Source organism: Anabas testudineus, chromosome 21 (assembly GCF_900324465.2).
Source record: "Anabas testudineus chromosome 21, fAnaTes1.2, whole genome shotgun sequence".
Taxonomy (NCBI): domain Eukaryota; kingdom Metazoa; phylum Chordata; class Actinopteri; order Anabantiformes; family Anabantidae; genus Anabas; species Anabas testudineus.
The window spans coordinates 23,744,684-23,764,336 of NC_046629.1; the positions used below are offsets into that span (position 1 = coordinate 23,744,684).

General features: G+C 38.8%; 1 protein-coding gene across 2 annotated transcripts; it reads right to left on the reverse strand.

The window, feature by feature from the left end:
* Window positions 1–129: 129 nt before the first annotated feature.
* Window positions 130–18,218, reverse strand: LOC113173059 (alpha-1,6-mannosylglycoprotein 6-beta-N-acetylglucosaminyltransferase A-like). 2 transcript variants are annotated; one of them, XM_026376325.1, is made up of 19 exons: window positions 17,802–18,218; window positions 17,459–17,697; window positions 17,103–17,193; window positions 16,436–16,501; window positions 15,454–15,651; window positions 12,419–12,495; window positions 12,090–12,179; window positions 11,909–11,974; window positions 11,560–11,736; window positions 11,060–11,229; window positions 10,712–10,840; window positions 7,434–7,567; window positions 7,113–7,246; window positions 6,592–6,735; window positions 3,786–3,932; window positions 3,565–3,678; window positions 3,392–3,466; window positions 3,118–3,275; window positions 130–2,276 (listed from the first exon to the last, which is right to left on the reverse strand). In XM_026376325.1, the coding sequence occupies exons 2-19, from the start codon at window positions 17,543–17,545 to the stop codon at window positions 2,078–2,080; spliced, it is 2,256 nt and encodes a 751-aa protein (XP_026232110.1). In that variant the 5' UTR covers window positions 17,546–17,697; window positions 17,802–18,218; the 3' UTR covers window positions 130–2,077. The 2 variants fall into 2 exon arrangements, with proteins under 2 accessions (XP_026232110.1, XP_026232111.1); XM_026376326.1 differs by lacking the exon at window positions 16,436–16,501 and having other exon boundaries at window positions 17,802–18,216.
* Between the last annotated feature and the right edge of the window lie 1,435 nt (window positions 18,219–19,653).

Below are 19,653 nucleotides of genomic sequence, written 5' to 3' on the forward strand. Positions count from 1 at the left end.
CACACACACACACACACACACATATAAAACACTGATGGAAACGTGTAACTGAATTGTCAACAACTGTGACAATGTAACAGAATTATTAGTTGTCTGTTTGTACAGTAATGACATCAGTGGTATTGCAGATGATGTAAACACCATTTATTTATGTAAAAGAACAATGAGATCTCTTTGTCGAGGAGCAAAGTTTTATTGATTAATAAAGTTTTATTCTGCTTATTCATCAGCTAATTTGAGTCATAGTCTCTGTTTTAAAAACGCAAACATGCAAATACTATCTCTGCTGGCTCCAAGTCATGGAGTCACTTCTGATGTGTCTATAAAGAAATAAAGAAAATAGCAGAGTAACAACAAATACAATATGCTGCACTTATATGAACTTTATGCAGTGGAGTATTTCTTGGAAAGGAGCAGTAGCTGCAAAGGAGTCTCTTAGTTTATCTATTTTCCTGCCTGGCAACCTCATGGTAATGACAAACTCACTCCAGTACACATCCAAATAAATCCATGCAAAACTAGGACATGGCATTTTTACATGTTGGTGGATTTGTTTGGACTAAACAGAAAATATAATACACAACATTGATTATTGAGTTTTAGAGGTAGACATGTTGTCGCCTTGAGGCAGAACTAAGCATCTAACATGCATAATCATTCCTCTAACCTTTATAGTAGTGTGATAATAAAAAATCCATCGCGGTCTCCATTATAAGCAGCACTAATGAACAACAGTTAGCTGCTATGTCTAGGTTTGAATAGAAAAAACTAACAAACTGCATGACCAATGATTATCATGAAGTGAGGCTGTCACTGTCTCTGTCACTGTGAATGACACAAACACCCATCAGGCACAACTTCATATCTACTTTGTGGTTTTAATGCTGTGGAAAAATGTGATACTTTCCATTGACAGGTGCCTCAGAGTGTCCATTCAGACCCAACAACATCATTAAAACCTAAACTAAACTAAAGGTAGATAGAGGTTTACGACTGATTGACGTACAGTATATAACATGTTATTGTCTGTATAAAAATTTTAAATGAATGCCACAGTTTACACTGTGTTGGTTAAGCGAAAACCTGGCTGATAGTGAGTTAATTAACACTGGCAAAAAGCCCTCAAAAAGCATGTCATAATACTGACTCTGCAGAACCTCTTAGTTACAGATCATACTGCTTGTTTATAGCTATGCCCTGCATGTTTGTGGCACTATTTTAGAGACAATAATAAAAGAAAATATAACACATTTTATGACCCATTCTGTCCTCATTTTGCGTCATCATCTCAGGCATACACTCACTCAGTGTACATTAAGCACATGTCAAGGAGATGACTGGGGATTAATTTACCTAAATATCTCCTTAGTGCTTCTTGGGTTCCCAGGAGAGAGTGAAACACCCTGGACAGTGTCTTAATTCTTAAGTGTGGATCAGGGCTTCACACATTACTGTTCACCCCTATGAGTCGACAAATTAAATATCTAGGATAAGTGAATGAGTGTCTAAAGACTATGCATTTAGCAAGTGCAGCTGATGGTGAGTGTGTTCATTTAAAGACAGCTTTGCAGCCCAGCAAGAAGCCTCTCATATTGGATGGTACAAAAAAAAAAACACTAAATCACCAGTAGTTCACTGAGATTTAGTCCCAAAGCTGGATTCAAGTGGCTGCACAGAAGTGCTGAACCAGAACAAAACACTGTACTAACACTGTTCCCTATAAACGGTGTTAGAAACTGCATACGCAAATAAAGTCACCATGTATCTTCTGCCACTGGTCTAACTAGACACAAATGAAACAGAAGTGGTGTTAACATTAACATTTACTTTCAAGAATTCTGACATTTATCATGAACTGAATTGAAAGTAACGGTGCTCGATACCTGATTTGTGCGACAAACACTGACTTAAAACCCACAGGACATTCATCCTAAATGTCACCTGGAAAAGGCTGAGAATGAACCGTGCTGTCAGCAGTCTTCTGGCTGTAATAACAGTCCAGCTGTACTTTGATCACAGAACAAACCTTTATAAGCATTTTCATAATGAAGTGCACATGTCTTTGGCTATCCAGCACCTAAATGCAAGCCTTGCATAAAGCTATCTGGTCTTTAATGTAGTCTCTACAGGGGCAGATGCGAATTAGCGATTCATCCGATCTCACACAGCTGAAAAGCAGGGGATCAGACTGGAACAGACAGTGTTTCTGAATGTTGTAGGCTGGGAGCACCACATGACTGTCAGAGAACTCTGACGTTTGACAGTCCACGCCGTAGCTGTAAAGAAATAAAAAGGAAAAGAAATCATCAGTAGCTTGGTATCAAGTCATTCCCTCACACAGCAACACTCACTCTGAACTAAGCCTGTAAGGTTTTAACACTATGATTGTGTTTACATATTACTTATGAGTGGTTAGCACTGTGGCCACTGCTGGCTTCAGGCCTGTGGACCCTAGTGTTGACACCTGCATGAAGCTTTAAAAGTCAACCTGACTTGTTTTTTTTTAGTATAAAATTAAATTGGTAGAAAACGCCTCCAAGTTTATTTGTTATAGGTTATTTTATATATTTGTTCAGGTCACTTTAGGAATGAAAGGCAGTAGTAGGTGGTGAGAAAGAAAATTGCAAAATGTGGCAAAAAGGCCTTTTGTGTAGGCTGTGTGAGCTTAAAGATATTTCACAGTAACTTTGAACTTGTTTGTGTGCTTTGACACATCCAGTTTTATCTGTAGGCCAGCTTCAAACTGTGAGGAAAATACACAGAGATACAACAAACAACATTCTGTGCATGAACAGCTGACCCTTGTGTACGCCCTGAGCAATGTACAGTGGTATTTTGTTACGGTAGATAATCTGAGATGATTCATCTATTTGATTTGGAAAAAGAATGATCAATTAGAATAGCTAACTTTAGTGTTATCTGGAAAGAATGAGCTTCACAAAATATAATTCTGGTCATTAAAATCTACCTGCATGTTACTGCTCAGCTGTATTGGTTTTCTACAGTAGGTGATGATACTGTGCATCCCACAATGAAAAGGTTCATCAACAAAAATTACTCCTGACAGTAACATTGAAAAGCATGACAGGAACAGGATTCATGTGTACATGCACTTACTGGGAAATATTTTTAAGACTATTAAGTTCTGGGAAGAATGCAGGTTCACAGATCAGTCCTGCTCTCTGGCATGCCTCTTTGCAGGAAGTGCCCACCTCTGCCTTTACAACCTGGAGCGCGCTCGGAGGGGGCCACCTGCCTGTGCTATGGCAGAACTCCTAAAGCAGAAAGGAGAACAAGATGAGAAGAAAAGAAACAGATTTTTTTTTTCCCCATTACAAATCTGATCCTAGCCTCCCCTTTTGCAAACCATTAAAACCCAGACAAATCCAACCTGTTTTTCAATCAGGATGTTGACTCTCTGGAGCATTCCTTCGCAAGTAAACTCATATGGAATATAAGGCTCAATCTGAAATACATGCAAAAGTTGATAGCAGGTCACCGCAGGTCTGTATTTCAGTTGTACTCTTTGAGACATATCGAGATACCATATTAAAAATTGCTTACACTTTGATTGAGGATAGCAGTGAGCACTCTCTCTACATCTGTGGAGTTGTGCATGTCTACCATCCATACATAGGGCTCTCTGATAGCCTCGGCATAAGGATGCTGAGATGTTACCTGCAGCACGAACACATATTATGCGTAATAAATACATAATATTTCAGCCAAAGACAGCGGACTATTCTGTACACACATAATAATAAAGTCTACAAATGACCCCTGACCTCTCTGATGTTGGGCTTTCTGCTGAAGAACTCTGAGTTCAGGCTGCTCTGTGGAGGGTGTAACCGGGGGTTCAGGAAAACACAGCCATTGGCTAAAGCCTCCAGAGGGGCGGGGCCTTCATATGGGAACGACAACCCCACAAAGACCTGTAAAATAGCATCATAACATTTTACCATGGAAATGAGCCTCCAAGTGCACATCTTTACTGTCACCACATGATGGCAGCCAACATCAACACAACAAATGGCAAGTACCACCATCAACTATGCTCCAAAACGTAGCGGTTGTAATGCAAACTAAATATGAAACTAACATTGTGCCGTCCGCAGTGTCCAAAGGCACCCAGTATTTCTAAATATTCAGTATGACGTTTTGAGTAATAAATAAATAGAAACAAAAATAACGAAGACTTAAATGTCTCATCACTAAAAGTCTCATAGTCATGTTAAGGTTACAGTACAGATATGGCTGAAAGCTCCGTCACACCTCCTAAATGAGCCATGTAGTGAACCCGACAATTAACAGAAACTAAATCCATCCATGGCAACTGGGCAACCACCACTCTGCTGATGAAGACTGTGTACTACTACAGTGCAAAACTCCAGCTACTAAACAGACTGTTCTTTTGAGACCTTGAGATGTTAAATCTTAATTAAGTCTTCTAGCAGAGCCAGTGGACAGGAGAGAATATATAGATTACATACAGAATTGCTCGCAAGGTTTAATTCAGGAATATCTTTAGATGATGTCACACAGAGCAGACAGCTTATTTAAACTGTGTTTGACAGTGTATTTAAAAAATACAGAGCGAGTGAAGGTTCATCACATCTTGCTTCTTTGTTGTGTTTATGAAGGTCATTGAGGTTACAGCTCTCTCTGAACAAGTTATTGAACCCACTGATGCAGTGAGTAGCTTCTCATTTCTTAAACAACCATGTCTGGAAACACATCCTGTGGTGATATAAAGATGTTAATCTGTTTCAGAAGGGTCAAATTATCGGCATGAATCAAGCAAAGAAAACACTGAAGAACACTGATGAAACTAAAACTGGGTTAAGAACCGTCCAGAAGAACGTCATGTGGTCTGATGAGTCCAGATTTACCCTGTTCCAGAGTTTTGGGTGCATCAGAGTAATAAGAGAGGCGGGTGAACTGATGCAACCATCACACCTAGTGTCTACCGTACAGGGCCTGTGGGGGCAGTGCTATGATCTGGGGTTGCTGCAGTTGGTCAGGTCTAGGTTCACCAATGTTATGTGTCCAAAGAATGAGGTCAGCTGACTACCTGAATATACTCAATGACCAGGTTATTCCATCAATGGATTTTTTCTTTCCTGATGGCACGGACATATTCCAACATGACAATGCCAGGATTGAGCATGACACATGACTTTCACACATGGATTGGCCACCACAGAGTCCTGACCTTAACCCCACTGAGATTGAGATCACTTTGTGCAGCGGTCTGACTCTCCCATCATCAATACAAGATCTTGGCAAAAAATTTATGCAACTCTGGACAGGAATAAATGTTGGGACATTAAAAAAGCTTCTTGAAACAATGCCACAGTGAAGGTGTGTCATTTAGTTAGTTATAGCAGTATAATGAAATATTAGAGTGTGTGACTTTTCTTTTTTAACAGGCAGTGTATTTCACATGAGACAGGCTTTAACGTGATTTAAATCTGCCTTTGGTAGTTTATAGCCCCAAACTCCAAATACTGTACTGTACATGTATTAGGGGTTATTGTTCTTTGTAAATAAACAGTATAATGCCTTCATTTGGATTTTTCCCAAAGGCAACTTCCTGTATAGCAGTTTCATATTGTTGAGTAGATTAAACTGTTTTATTGCACAAATATGCATAAACAGACATAACCACACTGCTAGTTTGTATTATAATCTCCAGTGCTACAGCACATGTAGTGCAGTCAAATGTTTACTGAATACAAGTTGTGTTTGTAGTTGATTGTGTTCCACATCAGTGGAAAAGAAGCCTCTCCTTTCTATTCTTGTCACAATAAACCATAAAGGTACTGTATCAGTCCAGCTTAAAAAGCCTTCAATCTACTGTATGAGTCATTGAGAATATATTAAAAGTATTTTTATTCAGGGATTTTCTCAAAAAGAAGAAAATTATTTTGCTGAATGACTCACTGTGCTGAGCTGCCTTAGCAGTTGGCCCTTGTCTAGTTTGTTATAGTGTTCATCCCTCATTATCCATGGGCTCCAGAAGAATGTTGAAAGACTGTAAAGCATCCCCTTCACCTTCAGCCCAAACACAAACGCAAGATTTCTTTTTAACATCCAGTCTAAATGAGAGATTTAGGTGGCCTTAACGGGTCTCTTTTAACTAAGCATGTGTCACAAGCAAACGATAAATAAACAGCTTTCGTCTGCTTGAAGAGAAAAATATATTCATGAAGCCAGACACTTTTTGTCTACAGGACACAACTAGACCTACAATAGACACTGTCTGCAAAAGATTCAGCTCCTTCATCAATTGAGTGGGACAGAGAAATAAAGTTACATGTCTACATATTCAATATTATTCTTTTAGGTCAAAAGAGCGACAGAAGGAAAGAGCAATCGATTCTGCAGTTATCACTACTATTATTTTTACTGATACAACATAAAGCTTTATGCTGAGGAAGTAAAGCCAACAGTGTACTGTGAAAATGATCTTGAAGCTCTCACTTGACACACTAAAAATGTTAAAGGTCTAAGATAAAAGATAAGATAAAAATGTGAGAGGTGTTGGTTTCGCTTGAAGTGATTGTGAAGTGACTTTTACCCCAGCGATACCTTGCTCTGTCTCAACAGGGCCTGGACCTCGGTTCCTGTGACAATGCCGTGGTTTTTCACATAGTTCGGGATCTGGGCACTGCCATCAACAGTCCCGTGGATTTCCATGTACTTGTGAATCGTGTCCAGATAAGCCCATTTACCCTGTGGAGCAACAACAGAGAGAGCAAAGTGTGATTTGCTGGAAAATAACTGGACACAAATTATACCCCTCCTTGGTCAAGTGTGTATTTATTGGGAAACGTCTGAATGAAACAGAAGGAACCCGTGTACTGCAGAACACACACAGACTACATCCACAAACTACTAAACATCCAAAAGGTGAAATGGGGTGACAACTATTTTAAAGGCACATTGTTTGATGTATTAATGAAAACTTTGCTCTATTTTGCCTCTCTCATTTTGTCCTGTACAGTCTGTGCCAACCAGTGCCTGTATATGTCCTCAAACCCCCACTGGACTTAGGGAAACTATAGAAGAACTGTTTTGCAGGGGCCATTAAAATGACTGCCTGGTATTACCTCCCAAAACTTGGCACTCTTGCCGTACACAAGAGCCTGGTTTTGTCTCTTGACAGCCTTGAGCTGCTGAGTTTCTTCAGAGCTCAGCTGGTGCTGCACAACAAAGCCCAGGAAAGTGTTGTCTGGAGTATGAGCTGCTTACAGTAGGAGAACATACATCTTAGACAGATACAAAAAAAATACATTTCTGATGAGAAGATTATTAATGAAAACCCATTTGCGTGGGTCTCCAAGTATTAAGTTTGCTGTTTGTCTCAGATCAAGCAGCAAAGCACTGAATTAGCTGTTGGAATAAAAAAAAAAGGAACGTGTGAGACGTACGGAACATGGTGTAGAACTGCATTGGGATCAGGTTGAAGCCACCAAACGGACTTTTAAGGTTGTGCTTTTGGGCCCAGGCTGCATGATTGAAGTCTGGCTCAGTGCCAAAAGAGTCCAGCACACGAATCATACACCTGATGCACAGACACAAACACAATGCACGTCACACAATAATAGGAATAACAAAACCAGGCAGTATTTTATAGTATTATAGTAATATTTCTGTTGCTAAATATTTTAGAATATATAAAGCACTACATCTGTTAACAGAATGCAAAAGACCTCCACACCTGAGTTGGACTCCAGTGTTAGTGTCCAATCCAAAATTAAATAACTTCAACAACACCACAGTCACAAAAGGCAAGACTGGATGTTTTCTTGAGGTGATCAGTATAAAAGTAGCTTGGACTGTATGTTGTGTCAATAAATTGTCATTATGTGTGTAGCAAATATATGTTATCTGCAATAACATTCCCTCCAGAAGTGTAATAATGATTTCAGTTAAGTTTTTAGGAGACAGGTTGTCCCTGGAGTGCCATCAAACAACATCAGTATGCAGACACACTATATAGCCAAAAGTATGTGCACACTGGACATTCACATAGCACAATGATCTGCTGCTGTAACACTCAGCCGTCAAGGTTTTCCACAAGATTTTACAATGTAGCTGCAGGGATTTGCTGCTGCTCCACCACAGGAGCATCAGCGAGTTTGGGCATTGGTGTTGGGTGAGAAGGTCTGACTCACCGTTGACATTGTGGCTGTGGTAAAGATCACATCAGTCAAGTTTTTCTTCTTTGCTATTTTACTTGTTTATTTATGGTATATGATAATGTAGCATGAAGCTGCAGGGTGTGAATAATATGCAAGCACCATCTGGCAACTATCTGTCTGCTTTAATTGTAATTACAAGTGCGGGCAACTTTATAAGAGAAGAGCCAATAAGCAAATGAATTGATGTCATTTCCTACCTACATACAGCTTAGGCTGATAATAGCATCAGTATGTTGGAAAGTCCCTGAAGCAGAATCTTCAGTTCTTCTCATTGTGTGTGTTCACACCAGTAAAAAAGAATCTGCTCTCACAGGCATACCTTCCCACGTCAATGTGACTTAATGCATGACTCAGAGTTGGCATATGGGTGTGCAACGGCATGGTGTTCCACGCCCACACACCATTCAATTAAATTTACATGGATATTCACATGTGAGATTATGTTTTAGTGATAAATTGATAAAACTAAAACTTTGTAGTACAAAATGGAAATCTGTGATGTACTACGTATGTAGCTGTAGTACTGCCATACTGATAGGCAGAACACATGCATGTTTTTTATTTAAATTAATGCAACTTTTAAAATGTCCGACGCAGAAATCTGAACTGAACTGTTCAATGTGTCTATTTAATATTTTATCATTTTCCATTTATTCTTTGTTCCATTCTTTACATGTGTTTCCTTCGACATGGCTTCAACCTTCTCAGTGGCCTTTTCCTTCTTTCTGTCTTTTCTCGCCCACATTTTATTCTCCTTTTTCTCTAATTGACACCTGCATCTATGTCCAATCGATTCTGGTTTTAAGGTCTCAAGCGTGAGTTTCTTTTTGCCCTCTGTCCTGCTGTAACTAGGAAATCATATCATGTCATTTCTCGCACATGCATTTTCAGTGAGAAAATGCAGTCGAATCAATCAAACCACCATCGTACTGAACCTGTAGTGTAAAATCTTACAGCTCCACTTTCTATATGCCTCCAGCATATTCATTAATCCACTCAGACTTCACTCATCCGCTGCTGGATTTCAGTCTTGACCTCTTCTACACTGTGTCAGATCTTCATTCTGCTCTCACTTCACTCTCACTCATCATTTCATTTTTGCTTTTTTTTTTTTGCACCTGAACCTACAGTATCTCTCAATAAATTCGAAAACCGAGACATTTTTAAACATTTTTATAATTTCATTTAAAAAATGAAACATTGTGAAATATTTATATTTTATACTTTTTAATTTTATTTTACTTTTTTCTTATATTTTGTATATTAATATGGCTTAAAACTTTTGAAAATCTAAAGTCAAGTATCTTAAAATTTCATTAAATTAAAAAAACTACTACTGCAGCCTTAACAAGACTGTCCAGCAATGATTGAGAGTTGAGAGTGGAATGAGGCTGGAGTCACTAAAAGCATCAAGAGCCACCACACACAGACGTCTTCAGGAAATAGGCTACAACTGTTGCTAAACATCAGAAGTCTCTCATCTGGACTAAGGGCCACTCAGTGATCCACAGCCCTTTTTTCAAAAGTAAACTTTATGTTTAATTTGGAAATTGGGTCCAAGCCCAGTGTGCAGTTACCACAGTCTGTGAATAATTGTGTGGCATGTCGTCTGCTGGTGCTTTATCAATTCCACAGTCTACCAATAGGTTTTAGAGCACTTCATGCTTTTGCTGATTCGCATTATGGAGATGTTGATTTCCTTTTCCAGCAGAACTTAAAACTTCCCAAAGAGCCAAACCAAGAAGCTACATTCCCCGACCTGAACCCCATATATTCTCTATAGTAGTCTACTGTCAGTGGAGGAATGTGAAACACTGGCCCAACAACAGCGGCGGGTATAATGCCTCAACAGCATCACAGGCTTAACGCCTCAATGACATGTCACATTGATGAAGTAATCATTTCATTCCAGGCAAAAAACCTGAAGGCCCAAAACATTTCACCTCATGACTAATGAATCTAGAATACAGTATAGAAGAGTTTCACTTTTGAAAAAAAGAAATAAATCATGATGTTCTAATTTGTTGACATGCACCTGGATGGCACAGGAATGTGATGGATTATATCTGGACCTTGAACAGTTTCCATAAAATCCACAAAATGACTGATAGAATGCAATGTTGTTTGTCCGTTGCCTCATTTTTTGGCTTATTTCCCCATTCCACTACATGAATTCATTACACCAGTAATACATTTAGGCAGAATCTAGGAAAATTATATATCTGAGCACTCTCTTGGTCTTTTCGCACAGATAATAAATGGCCAAATGAAAGCAGCATCATTATGCAAATCACTAATCCACTCTGCTCTAAAAACGGGTTGTCATACAGAGTTGGCTGCAATTAATCCTGGCTGAATTACTAAAACACCAGTGAATGACATTTAATCATGAAATCTATACTTTTGATGCTGCAAATTTGAATGTTGAAATGACTTACCATAGATCCATGTACTCTAAGTCTCATATAACTCAAACATATGTATATATATATCCTGATACTCACTTATATTTGATCCAGGACGTCTGAAGTACTGACTGAATCTGTCGAAGGCCAATAATGTCTGTATAGATGAGGTTTGCTTCCACAGCTGACTGATGAGGCGGGCAGCTACCCGTGTTAACCCCTAGAATACTGTAGAGACAAGAAGGGAAGAATGGACATAAAAACAATCAGGGGGAAATTAAAGTATGAGTGGAATTGTATTTATTACACAATTTTTTATTTCATTCTGTCACATTTTGGTTTTATCAGTGATGTTACTTTCATTCATTTACTTCTGACAATGCTGGTCTCCATGATAGAAAGTGGCCTACAGTGAAAAGGCTCTTTTTTATGAACATCAGCACTCACCCCTTGAGATCAGATATGGAGGCAGAAAGATGAAGATGGTGGCCAAGGATGTAAATCGTGGAGATGAGGTCACTCCACTGGACTAGCTCCCCAAGAGGGCCTCCATTAAATGCGGTATAAGCTATTTTGAGACCAGCTTCATCTGTCACCGCACCAGGGTGCACCAGGATCTGAGGGGGTGGAGGGACAAAAGAAGTCAATGCAGAAGAGGCAAAATTGAGCGCCCTCTGTCCTTGCCGGAAGTGACCCATAATAAGTAGAATAAGAATGATAAGAATAAGGATAATATGGCCACTGTGTACCGTCAAAGGTTTCTGGGGCTTCTCAGTTTGATGAAGATTGAAATCACACACCTATTAAATCACTCACATGAGAAATGTGAATGAAAATGGTAAACCATTCATTTCCACGAGCCCCATTACCACATTGAAAGTAATACCAAAGTAGAAAAGTATCCAAGATCTCCAACAACACAAAAAGGAGAGGAGGGGCTACATTACCCGTTTGGCCTTCCGATGTGTGATGTTGTATTTGGCTGAAAGAGAGCGACCAGCCTCGACCCAGACCTCTTCCATACTTTGAATTCTCTGGTAAATCCAGCGGAACGGGGCTCTGTTTTCCAGAGATGAATACAGACTTTTTAGACTGGTCCGTACCACTGCTTGTTCAGACTCCCCCTGGAAAATGAAGACAACACTTATTCTGAGCTAATTGATTTTGTTTAGATTTTCTTAATTTAGGGATTTCTTGCTTGTATAGTAAATCTCCTTTAAATGCATAGTTTACCCTTTATACAAACTACTAAAATAACATGAACGGTCACAAGCATTCGTTGGCTTTTGTTTCTACCTTAGAGTCCTCTGCACGACCTGAGGTGACCGCTCGACCTGGAAGCACAGGGCACCAGGACTCTACCTTTGCATAATACAGAAAGAAATAAGGTATTAGAGTTATTTACTGTATGAAATGAGATCTCCAGGGGTCAATATAACTGAGCAAATGATATATGACCTTAAAACCACTTGGGTACCTCGCTGAGGTAAATGAGGAAGGAACACAGGGACCCGTTAACCCCATAAGTGCTGTAGCAAGAATCCGACATCCACATATTCTTCATCCACTAGAGAAACAGCAAAAACACAGCAAAGTACATAGTAAAGATCAACTAGGTATTCAGCTAAGTCAACTGAAACACAAGTACAGATTGGAAGATTAAAAGATCTCCAACTTGTGAAACCTTGAAACTGTGATGTGATGCTTTCTGTGTCAAACAACTCTGACAGAATATGTAGTAAATTACTTTATGAAAAATTGCTAATATTAATCTTTAACCATTCAAATGATAAAGCAATTTGTTACCTTCAATTTCTCCTTGCAATCTGGATATTTATCCATGGGTGGCAGTGGGCAATTTTCATCCTCCTTAATTTGCTCATCTAAAAAAATAGACAAACAACAGCACTTTTGCAGGTTCAGAGATGAGCTATGCCTTAAAGCGTATCATCACTGAGTAAGATGAAGATAACTTCCCACAAACGGAAACTGGAGGTAACCTGTTTACCTCAGTCCAAACCTGTCTTTAAACCTCATTCATGCTGATTCACTTTGAAAGTGTGTGCGTTTTGATCAGTTAGAGTCCAATTAGCAATATCATGCAAAAGTGCAGTAGGAGATTTATTTAATTTCCTGCTGCATCACACACAAATGAAATGTAAAATGATGGCACTAATGTAAACGTAACAAAAACCACATTAGTACATTAGAAGCCTTAATTAATATTTATGGGATGCTGTTATGACGGCTTTTATAAATTACTTATCTTGGAATCTCGCCAGTTATTTAGCCTATAGCTTGTGCTCCTAACCACTCTGTTAAACCCCCTTGAATCCCATCAGCAGTGTTGTCCAGTAAGTCTATAAATTGTCTAACAAGTTACCTACATACAAATTCTTTGCTGCAGAACAAAGCCTGGGCGTTTAGTGCACACTAAACTCAGGCTTCTTTACAGTGTGATATAATATAAGTCAGTATTATCTCTAGAACTAGTCTAACAAAGTTTACAGGTTTATAATGAAAGTAACTATTAGAGGCTACAGTATAAATTAAGACACGGTGATTTTATTTCAGAATATCAGCACTTAGACATTTCATGGACCACAAGCACAAGTAAAACTATTTTTAATGTAATAAATGATTTTAAATATGGAGGTTTAATTAATTATAAACATGTACAAGAAGCACAGAGAAAGGAAGTTCTCCAAGCCTTGAGAGCATGAGAGATGTCCGCTGGCTGATAAGTGTGGGTAGACTTCCTGTTAGAGCAGTAGTTTCATGGAGCTGTTACGTAACAACTAAACAATGTCCCATGATCTACTGTAATGAAGATGAGACACAGCAACACCTCCTGATGGACTGTTACAGAGCTCAGGAAGTGTGGACGTCCCTGAGGGGTCTGGGTTTGGACTAAAACTACAGCTCCATCATGTACGGACTACTGAGGGAGAACATGTCGACCAAACAGGTGGAGATGTTCCAACTCATAATCTCAATAGTTACAATGAAACTGTGGAAAACAAGATGCATGATGGTCATAAATCAAACTGTAATAGACAGTAACACGGTCCGAAAACAAGTCCTCCGTGAAATAATAATAATAAGAACTCTGGATAAAGAACAACAGCTGCCCTGGTTCTTATTGGACATTTGACTGTTTACTCTGCAACTTTAACACTGTTTTTATTGTTGCTGCTGTTTTTGCTGTTACTTGGATCCTTGTTAATATTATTGATGATATTGTTGTTATATTTATCTCTGCTATGGTGTATTGTTGTGTTATTTGCACTTTTTTGATGTTTAAATGTAAACATTTGTATTGTCCCTGAAACTTCAATAAAGATTTGTTAAAAAGGTAAACACTATTGTGCTTATACCTATTGCACACCTGTCTACTTTAGTCGAGAGTGACAACAAACAGAGGCTAGAAACTGTATCAGGACATTTAACAGTGTACAGAAGGAACATTTTAAAATTGGGGAAATGTGCAGGGTTCCTAAACCACACAATGCAGTATGCAGTTTAGTGTTCAGTATATTCAGGCAGTCAGCTGACCTCGTTCTTTGAAGACATACAGTAACGTTGTTGAACCTAGACCTGTCCAACTGCAACAATCCCGGATCATAGCACTGCCCCCACAGGCTTGTACAGTAGAAACTAGGCATGATGGGAGAGGAAAAAAATGGACCGACTAATTATGGAAGATATAAAACTTAAGTATCATAAGTATCATAATCCATTTTAACATATGTTTTATATCTTTTATCTTTTATAGAAATTGTGCTACTATCCTCCTCTTGAGTAAAGTCGGAGGTGCCGCAGTGTCCGGTCACAGCTGATGACCACTCTCCAGTGCTGTGTGTTTTGTGCCTATAACCTGAAGATTTTCTTTAAAAACTCTGCAGACACTGCTGTGCTTGTTTGGCTGATTGCATGTCAGATATGATTAAACTGCAGACAAATGTCCTGTTACTTGACATTTAACAATGTACAGTGTTGATTTATGTAGAATACAAAAAGGCATATATTAAGTGTTATATATAGACTGATTGATAGACAGAACTGTGCAATTGTGAGGTAAGAAGCACGAGGCCATTTTGCAGCCTGTATTTTGCCTTTTATTAGAATTTGGCACTGCCTTTGGTATAAATTGCTGTGTAATTGTAAGGTAAGGTTTGAGAGAAATTGTGATGGATATTGTGATGTATGTATATGCATCATGTCATGGGCCTTCACAGTATTACATACTTTTGAAATCATTGGGCAACAGAAATCTCTGCAGGACTCAGTTTGAAATATAAATGTTTATCTACCATGTATGTTATAATACTACACACATTTCTAGTTAATGATATTAATTTTTTGTAATTTAACTATTATTGTAACTATATTGAAATTGTAAACTAGTTTAACTCTAAATGCAGTTATTTCATGTAATTTTCAGTGTATGTACATACTCACTGGCCACCAGAGGTGTTTCTGCTGTAGCTCCCTGACTTAAGTTTATACTTAACATTAAACCTGCTACCTTTGCTAACCCTAACCCTTTAAAATGTTATCAGTCACTTTAGACAGAGACCCTCGACCAGTTGGTCTGTTTTGTAATTCATCTACGGGCTTTTTCCTTAAGCACACAACTTTTTACTACATTTTTTTACTTTTAGCATGAATTTCTGATCCATAAAAATTTCAGATCAACACATTTCCCCATCTGAATTCATGACTTTTGAGCTGATAAGGAATGTAATTGCTTTACAGTCTATCTACAGTGCTTGTCTGATAGAGTTTCAGGCAGCATGTGAGTGCAGCTAGTATCTTAATTTAATCAAGGATAATTTTACCAGATTGTACATCCTTCTCCGCCTTCAGCTTTAGGAGTTCCTCCAAGTGAACCACTTGTTCCTGCAGACGAAGTTTATCAGAACGCAGCTCCTTAATCATCTCATCCCTCATTCGTCCTTTCTCTTTCTCAGCCTCCATTTTAATCTGGAGTGCCTGTAGTTCTTCTTTGTAGTCCTTCAAAGGAAATAGAGAGGAGACTGAAAGAAAAAGAGTTTGGAGTGTTAATTTGACAAATTATTCTCCTGCTTTGAACATAAAGTGGCTTGCATCTGGAAAGGACACTTGAAGCAATCAGCCGCACTATACAAATATTATTCAGAAAATATTCAGTTAGCAAATATTACCTGAGACTTCCTATTTTAATAAGATGTAGTGCTACTTCACTGAAAATGCATTTGAAATACAATAATTACAGCATTTAATATTAACTGTAATCAGGGGTAAAAGTAGTCACACATCTCTTTGTTCACTTTATCTTCATCCTTAGGGGAGAAATGTGTTTTACATTCAAATACAGAGCTTCTACTGTTTACAGAGGATCACAGAACCCTGATCGTCACCTCACGCACAGCTTGTGTGAGCTGCTGCCCGAGTTGTTGGAATAAATCTGAATATGATGCACTGTCACAACTGCTTTGCATGTTTTACTTGGGAGATTTTCTAACAAATGTCTGCTTGCCAGAACCCCACAGCACTGGATATCAGTCAGCCGCAGTGTGTTGGTGGAAGCTCATGTTAACTAGCCGTAATGAAAGATTAAAACACAACACTGACTTTCGGAGGTGACTTCGTAGCAGTTAATGGAGAAACAAAGTGTTGTTTAAGATATAACAGATGTTTTCTTGCTGAAAGGGCGCTCGTGACTGGTTTGGCAGGCAGCTGTTCTACACAGTAAACAGTACCAAACTGGTACCGGCCTTCTTTTACCCATGACTGATACAAGTTAATACAACTACATGTTACTGAAGAGAGTTTGCTCACAATCATCAGAAGATTCTACAACGTTTAGAAGATCATCCGCAAACTTCACAATACGCTTCATTATTTCTAGAAGAGAGGAGCGGGGGTGACATAAGGAGAGAGAAGACAGAGTTGAGCCGGAGAATTTACTGTAGAGAGAAAACAAGCAGAGGTTCTGAAGACTATTGACCTAATGTCTCTCTGAGAATACAAAAGGCTGTTCTGACGTAGCGGAGAAAATCATTTTCCTACAAAAAGCAGAGCGATGAAGAATCACAAACACTGTGCTAAATTCCCAGCTCTTTCCTCAATGACCCCCTATGCATTTTTTAATAAACAGCCCCCATTTGAACCGGAGGTTGCTGCTACTTCAATTGAATCAGATTATCTTAATGTAACCCGTCTTCCTGTTGAGTTCTACAGTATGCTGTTAAAATGAAGGAGACTTAATCATTCTCTATTCAAGTGAATTGCACTGGTGATTGGCTGTAAGCCATCTAACTAGAGGTACAATAGCTGCCCACAGTGAACATGTCTGCCACAGTAGTTAAACCATTTAATGACCATGTGACGAGAAGAAAGTTTCAACGCCAAGGAAAATCATACAGTTTTATGATGGTAGTTGTGTCTGTATTTACCATTGAGACGTTAGTAACGTTTCTTGTTATGTCTCTGGTCTTTTTCTCACCTTCAGCCCTGTTTGTTTCTACCCTCTCTTTGCCATGCTGCCTCAGTTTGTTGTGAAGGGTCACACTTATGCCCTTCTGGTCAGTGTTGCTCTAAAACCGGACGGACAAGATGCAGGATTACACAGAGAAAACGTTACCAACAAAAAAAACATTATCCATTCTGAATGTAAGCAGACGTGTGCATCAGGCAAAGCACCTGAATTAAACTAACAGGTGCTGGTTCACTGAGTCCATTCTATAGCAGTTACAATGGTTGCATTATGATATGAGTAGCTCAAAATAAGATAAGTGCTTTAGTACACTGTCTGTTGACGATGGGGCCACATTAAGTGGATAAAAGAATGAAGATACAGACCAGGACAAAATATGTCAGACACCAGATGAAGCCAATACCCAGCAGCACATACACAGTCCTCTGCGGGGCGTGCTTCAGTTTTTTCATGATTTAAAGGGAGCTTGAAACGGGTGGATTTCAAACATATAAACATAAATGTTTATTTGATTAAAATCCCATAATAGCACAAAGAAACATCAAGTTCTGATGTTGTGATGATGAGTAACAACATTCGCTAACATTTCCTTAAGCACTCCACTCTGCAATGTAGAAAAACACAGACACACAGTAGTGACAGTTGTTAAGTTGTTGGTGTAGTATAGGTCTAATCTCCACAGTAACAACAAGGAAGTCAAACACTTACCTTTACATTGCAGGCCGATAGTTGAAATGTAACTGAATGAACACATGAAGTGTGATTATATTGTAAAGTCATTCATCGTGATATTTCTTTCAATAGTGAATCATTTGCCAACAAACTGTGCTCCGTCAGAATCTCCAAGGTGCAAATAACCTTCACACATCGCCACACACTGAACAACACATGCTGAACAACATATTGTGTTGCTGTCAAGCGGCTTGACGCACCCAGCGTACTGCCCTGTGTGCCCACATAACTGCCGCGTGCGTCACGTTAAGCATGCAAATCCAGTACATGTAAGAGATACTGCATTCAAATCAAGAATGTTTACAAGTTTCTATTGTTGTTCTTTTTCATTTACACAAAGTAGGAAGTGCATACTTACAGTATCTCTGATGTGTCTGGAGCAGGGCCATCTGGCCTAGACTATGGGTGCATGGAAAAAAATAAAACTATCAAAATAGAAACAGAGAGAAATATTGTTTTTACCTTAACCTATATCCAGGTGACTTCTCCTGAACTGCACAACAGTAAATGGTTGATCACTTTTAAAAGATGGTGTTGGTTCTGAACTTTGGCTTGATTTCAGAAAATATCACCTGAAGGTTAAAATTAAGCAACTGAGCACCACAGATTCTACTCACTTTATATCATTTGTATGCATTTGACTTGTCATTTTTAATTCTTTTCTATGTGCATTCCACTTGTTCCATTTGTTCCATTTGTGCTATAAATGCACCAATATTTACCAATACAAAGCAACAATACATGTGCACAAACTGAAGTGCACATCAGGGCAAACAATCTTCTCTTCCCCTTATTGTCTTGTTGTGGGAGGAAACTGGAATATCCAGAAAAACCACATGCAAGCACAGGTGGAACACACCTGAGCTTGCATGTGAGCTCCACACAGAAAAGACAGCTGCATGGTGGGTTCCAACCACTCCCCCACCACCATGCCTTCTACTTTGTGAGCTCTGTTTCTGTTTCAAAGTGCTTTAACTGACAATGAATGACAACATTTGTATTAATTATTAAACTGAACATTTCAGGAACACTGTAGAATAAAATGCTTAGTGTAATAAAATGACAGGTAAAGGATTTTACTATGAACTCCAGCATGCATCAAATTTCAATCACTTCAGGCTATTATGAAGAGAAACAAAATATATCAGATGCCAAGTCAGGAGGAAATCTTCAAATGAGATGATCTGATCCATCTGGAGATCTTTGTTATAGTCAGAACTCTTTTAAGGTGGGAAATTACACTCGATGGGAAAAAACCAATGCAGGTAATTCAGTGACTGTGTTTTATTGGCAAAATTTAATATGCAGTGTAGAGACAAAAGGTATTGTAATAAAAACAACACAGACAAAATACAAAATGTTCAAGACTTGTGTGGAGTCGTTGTACCTACAAAGTCAATCACTGCCAACCTCTTTTCATTTCCTGATAGCAAAAGCCATCCTCTTTTGTTGTTTTAAGAGAATAAAAAGCTTTTTCCAAAGCGCAGTAGTTGCAGGTGTCTAATGGGAAAGCACTGTTTTATCTCACAGCACACAGGTCTGCTAGAATGGGACTTCAGTCATCTATACCAAAAAGCCATTAAGGACAAAATGAGCGATCCTGACGGAGGGATGGATAGAGAAAGGGTTTGCGTATCGGTGACAGATTGAGTGTCAGACTCCGTAAGCTGAACAAATAAATGCAGAGTAATCTGTATTTGTACAGTACTGCACTTCTGAGATGCAGTTAAGAACAAACTCGCCAGTGCTTCTTTATCGAAAGGGGCCGTGGTTCACAAAAAGCACACCGGGTAACTCTTTAGAAAGAGGAGGTTCAATGGCGATACTC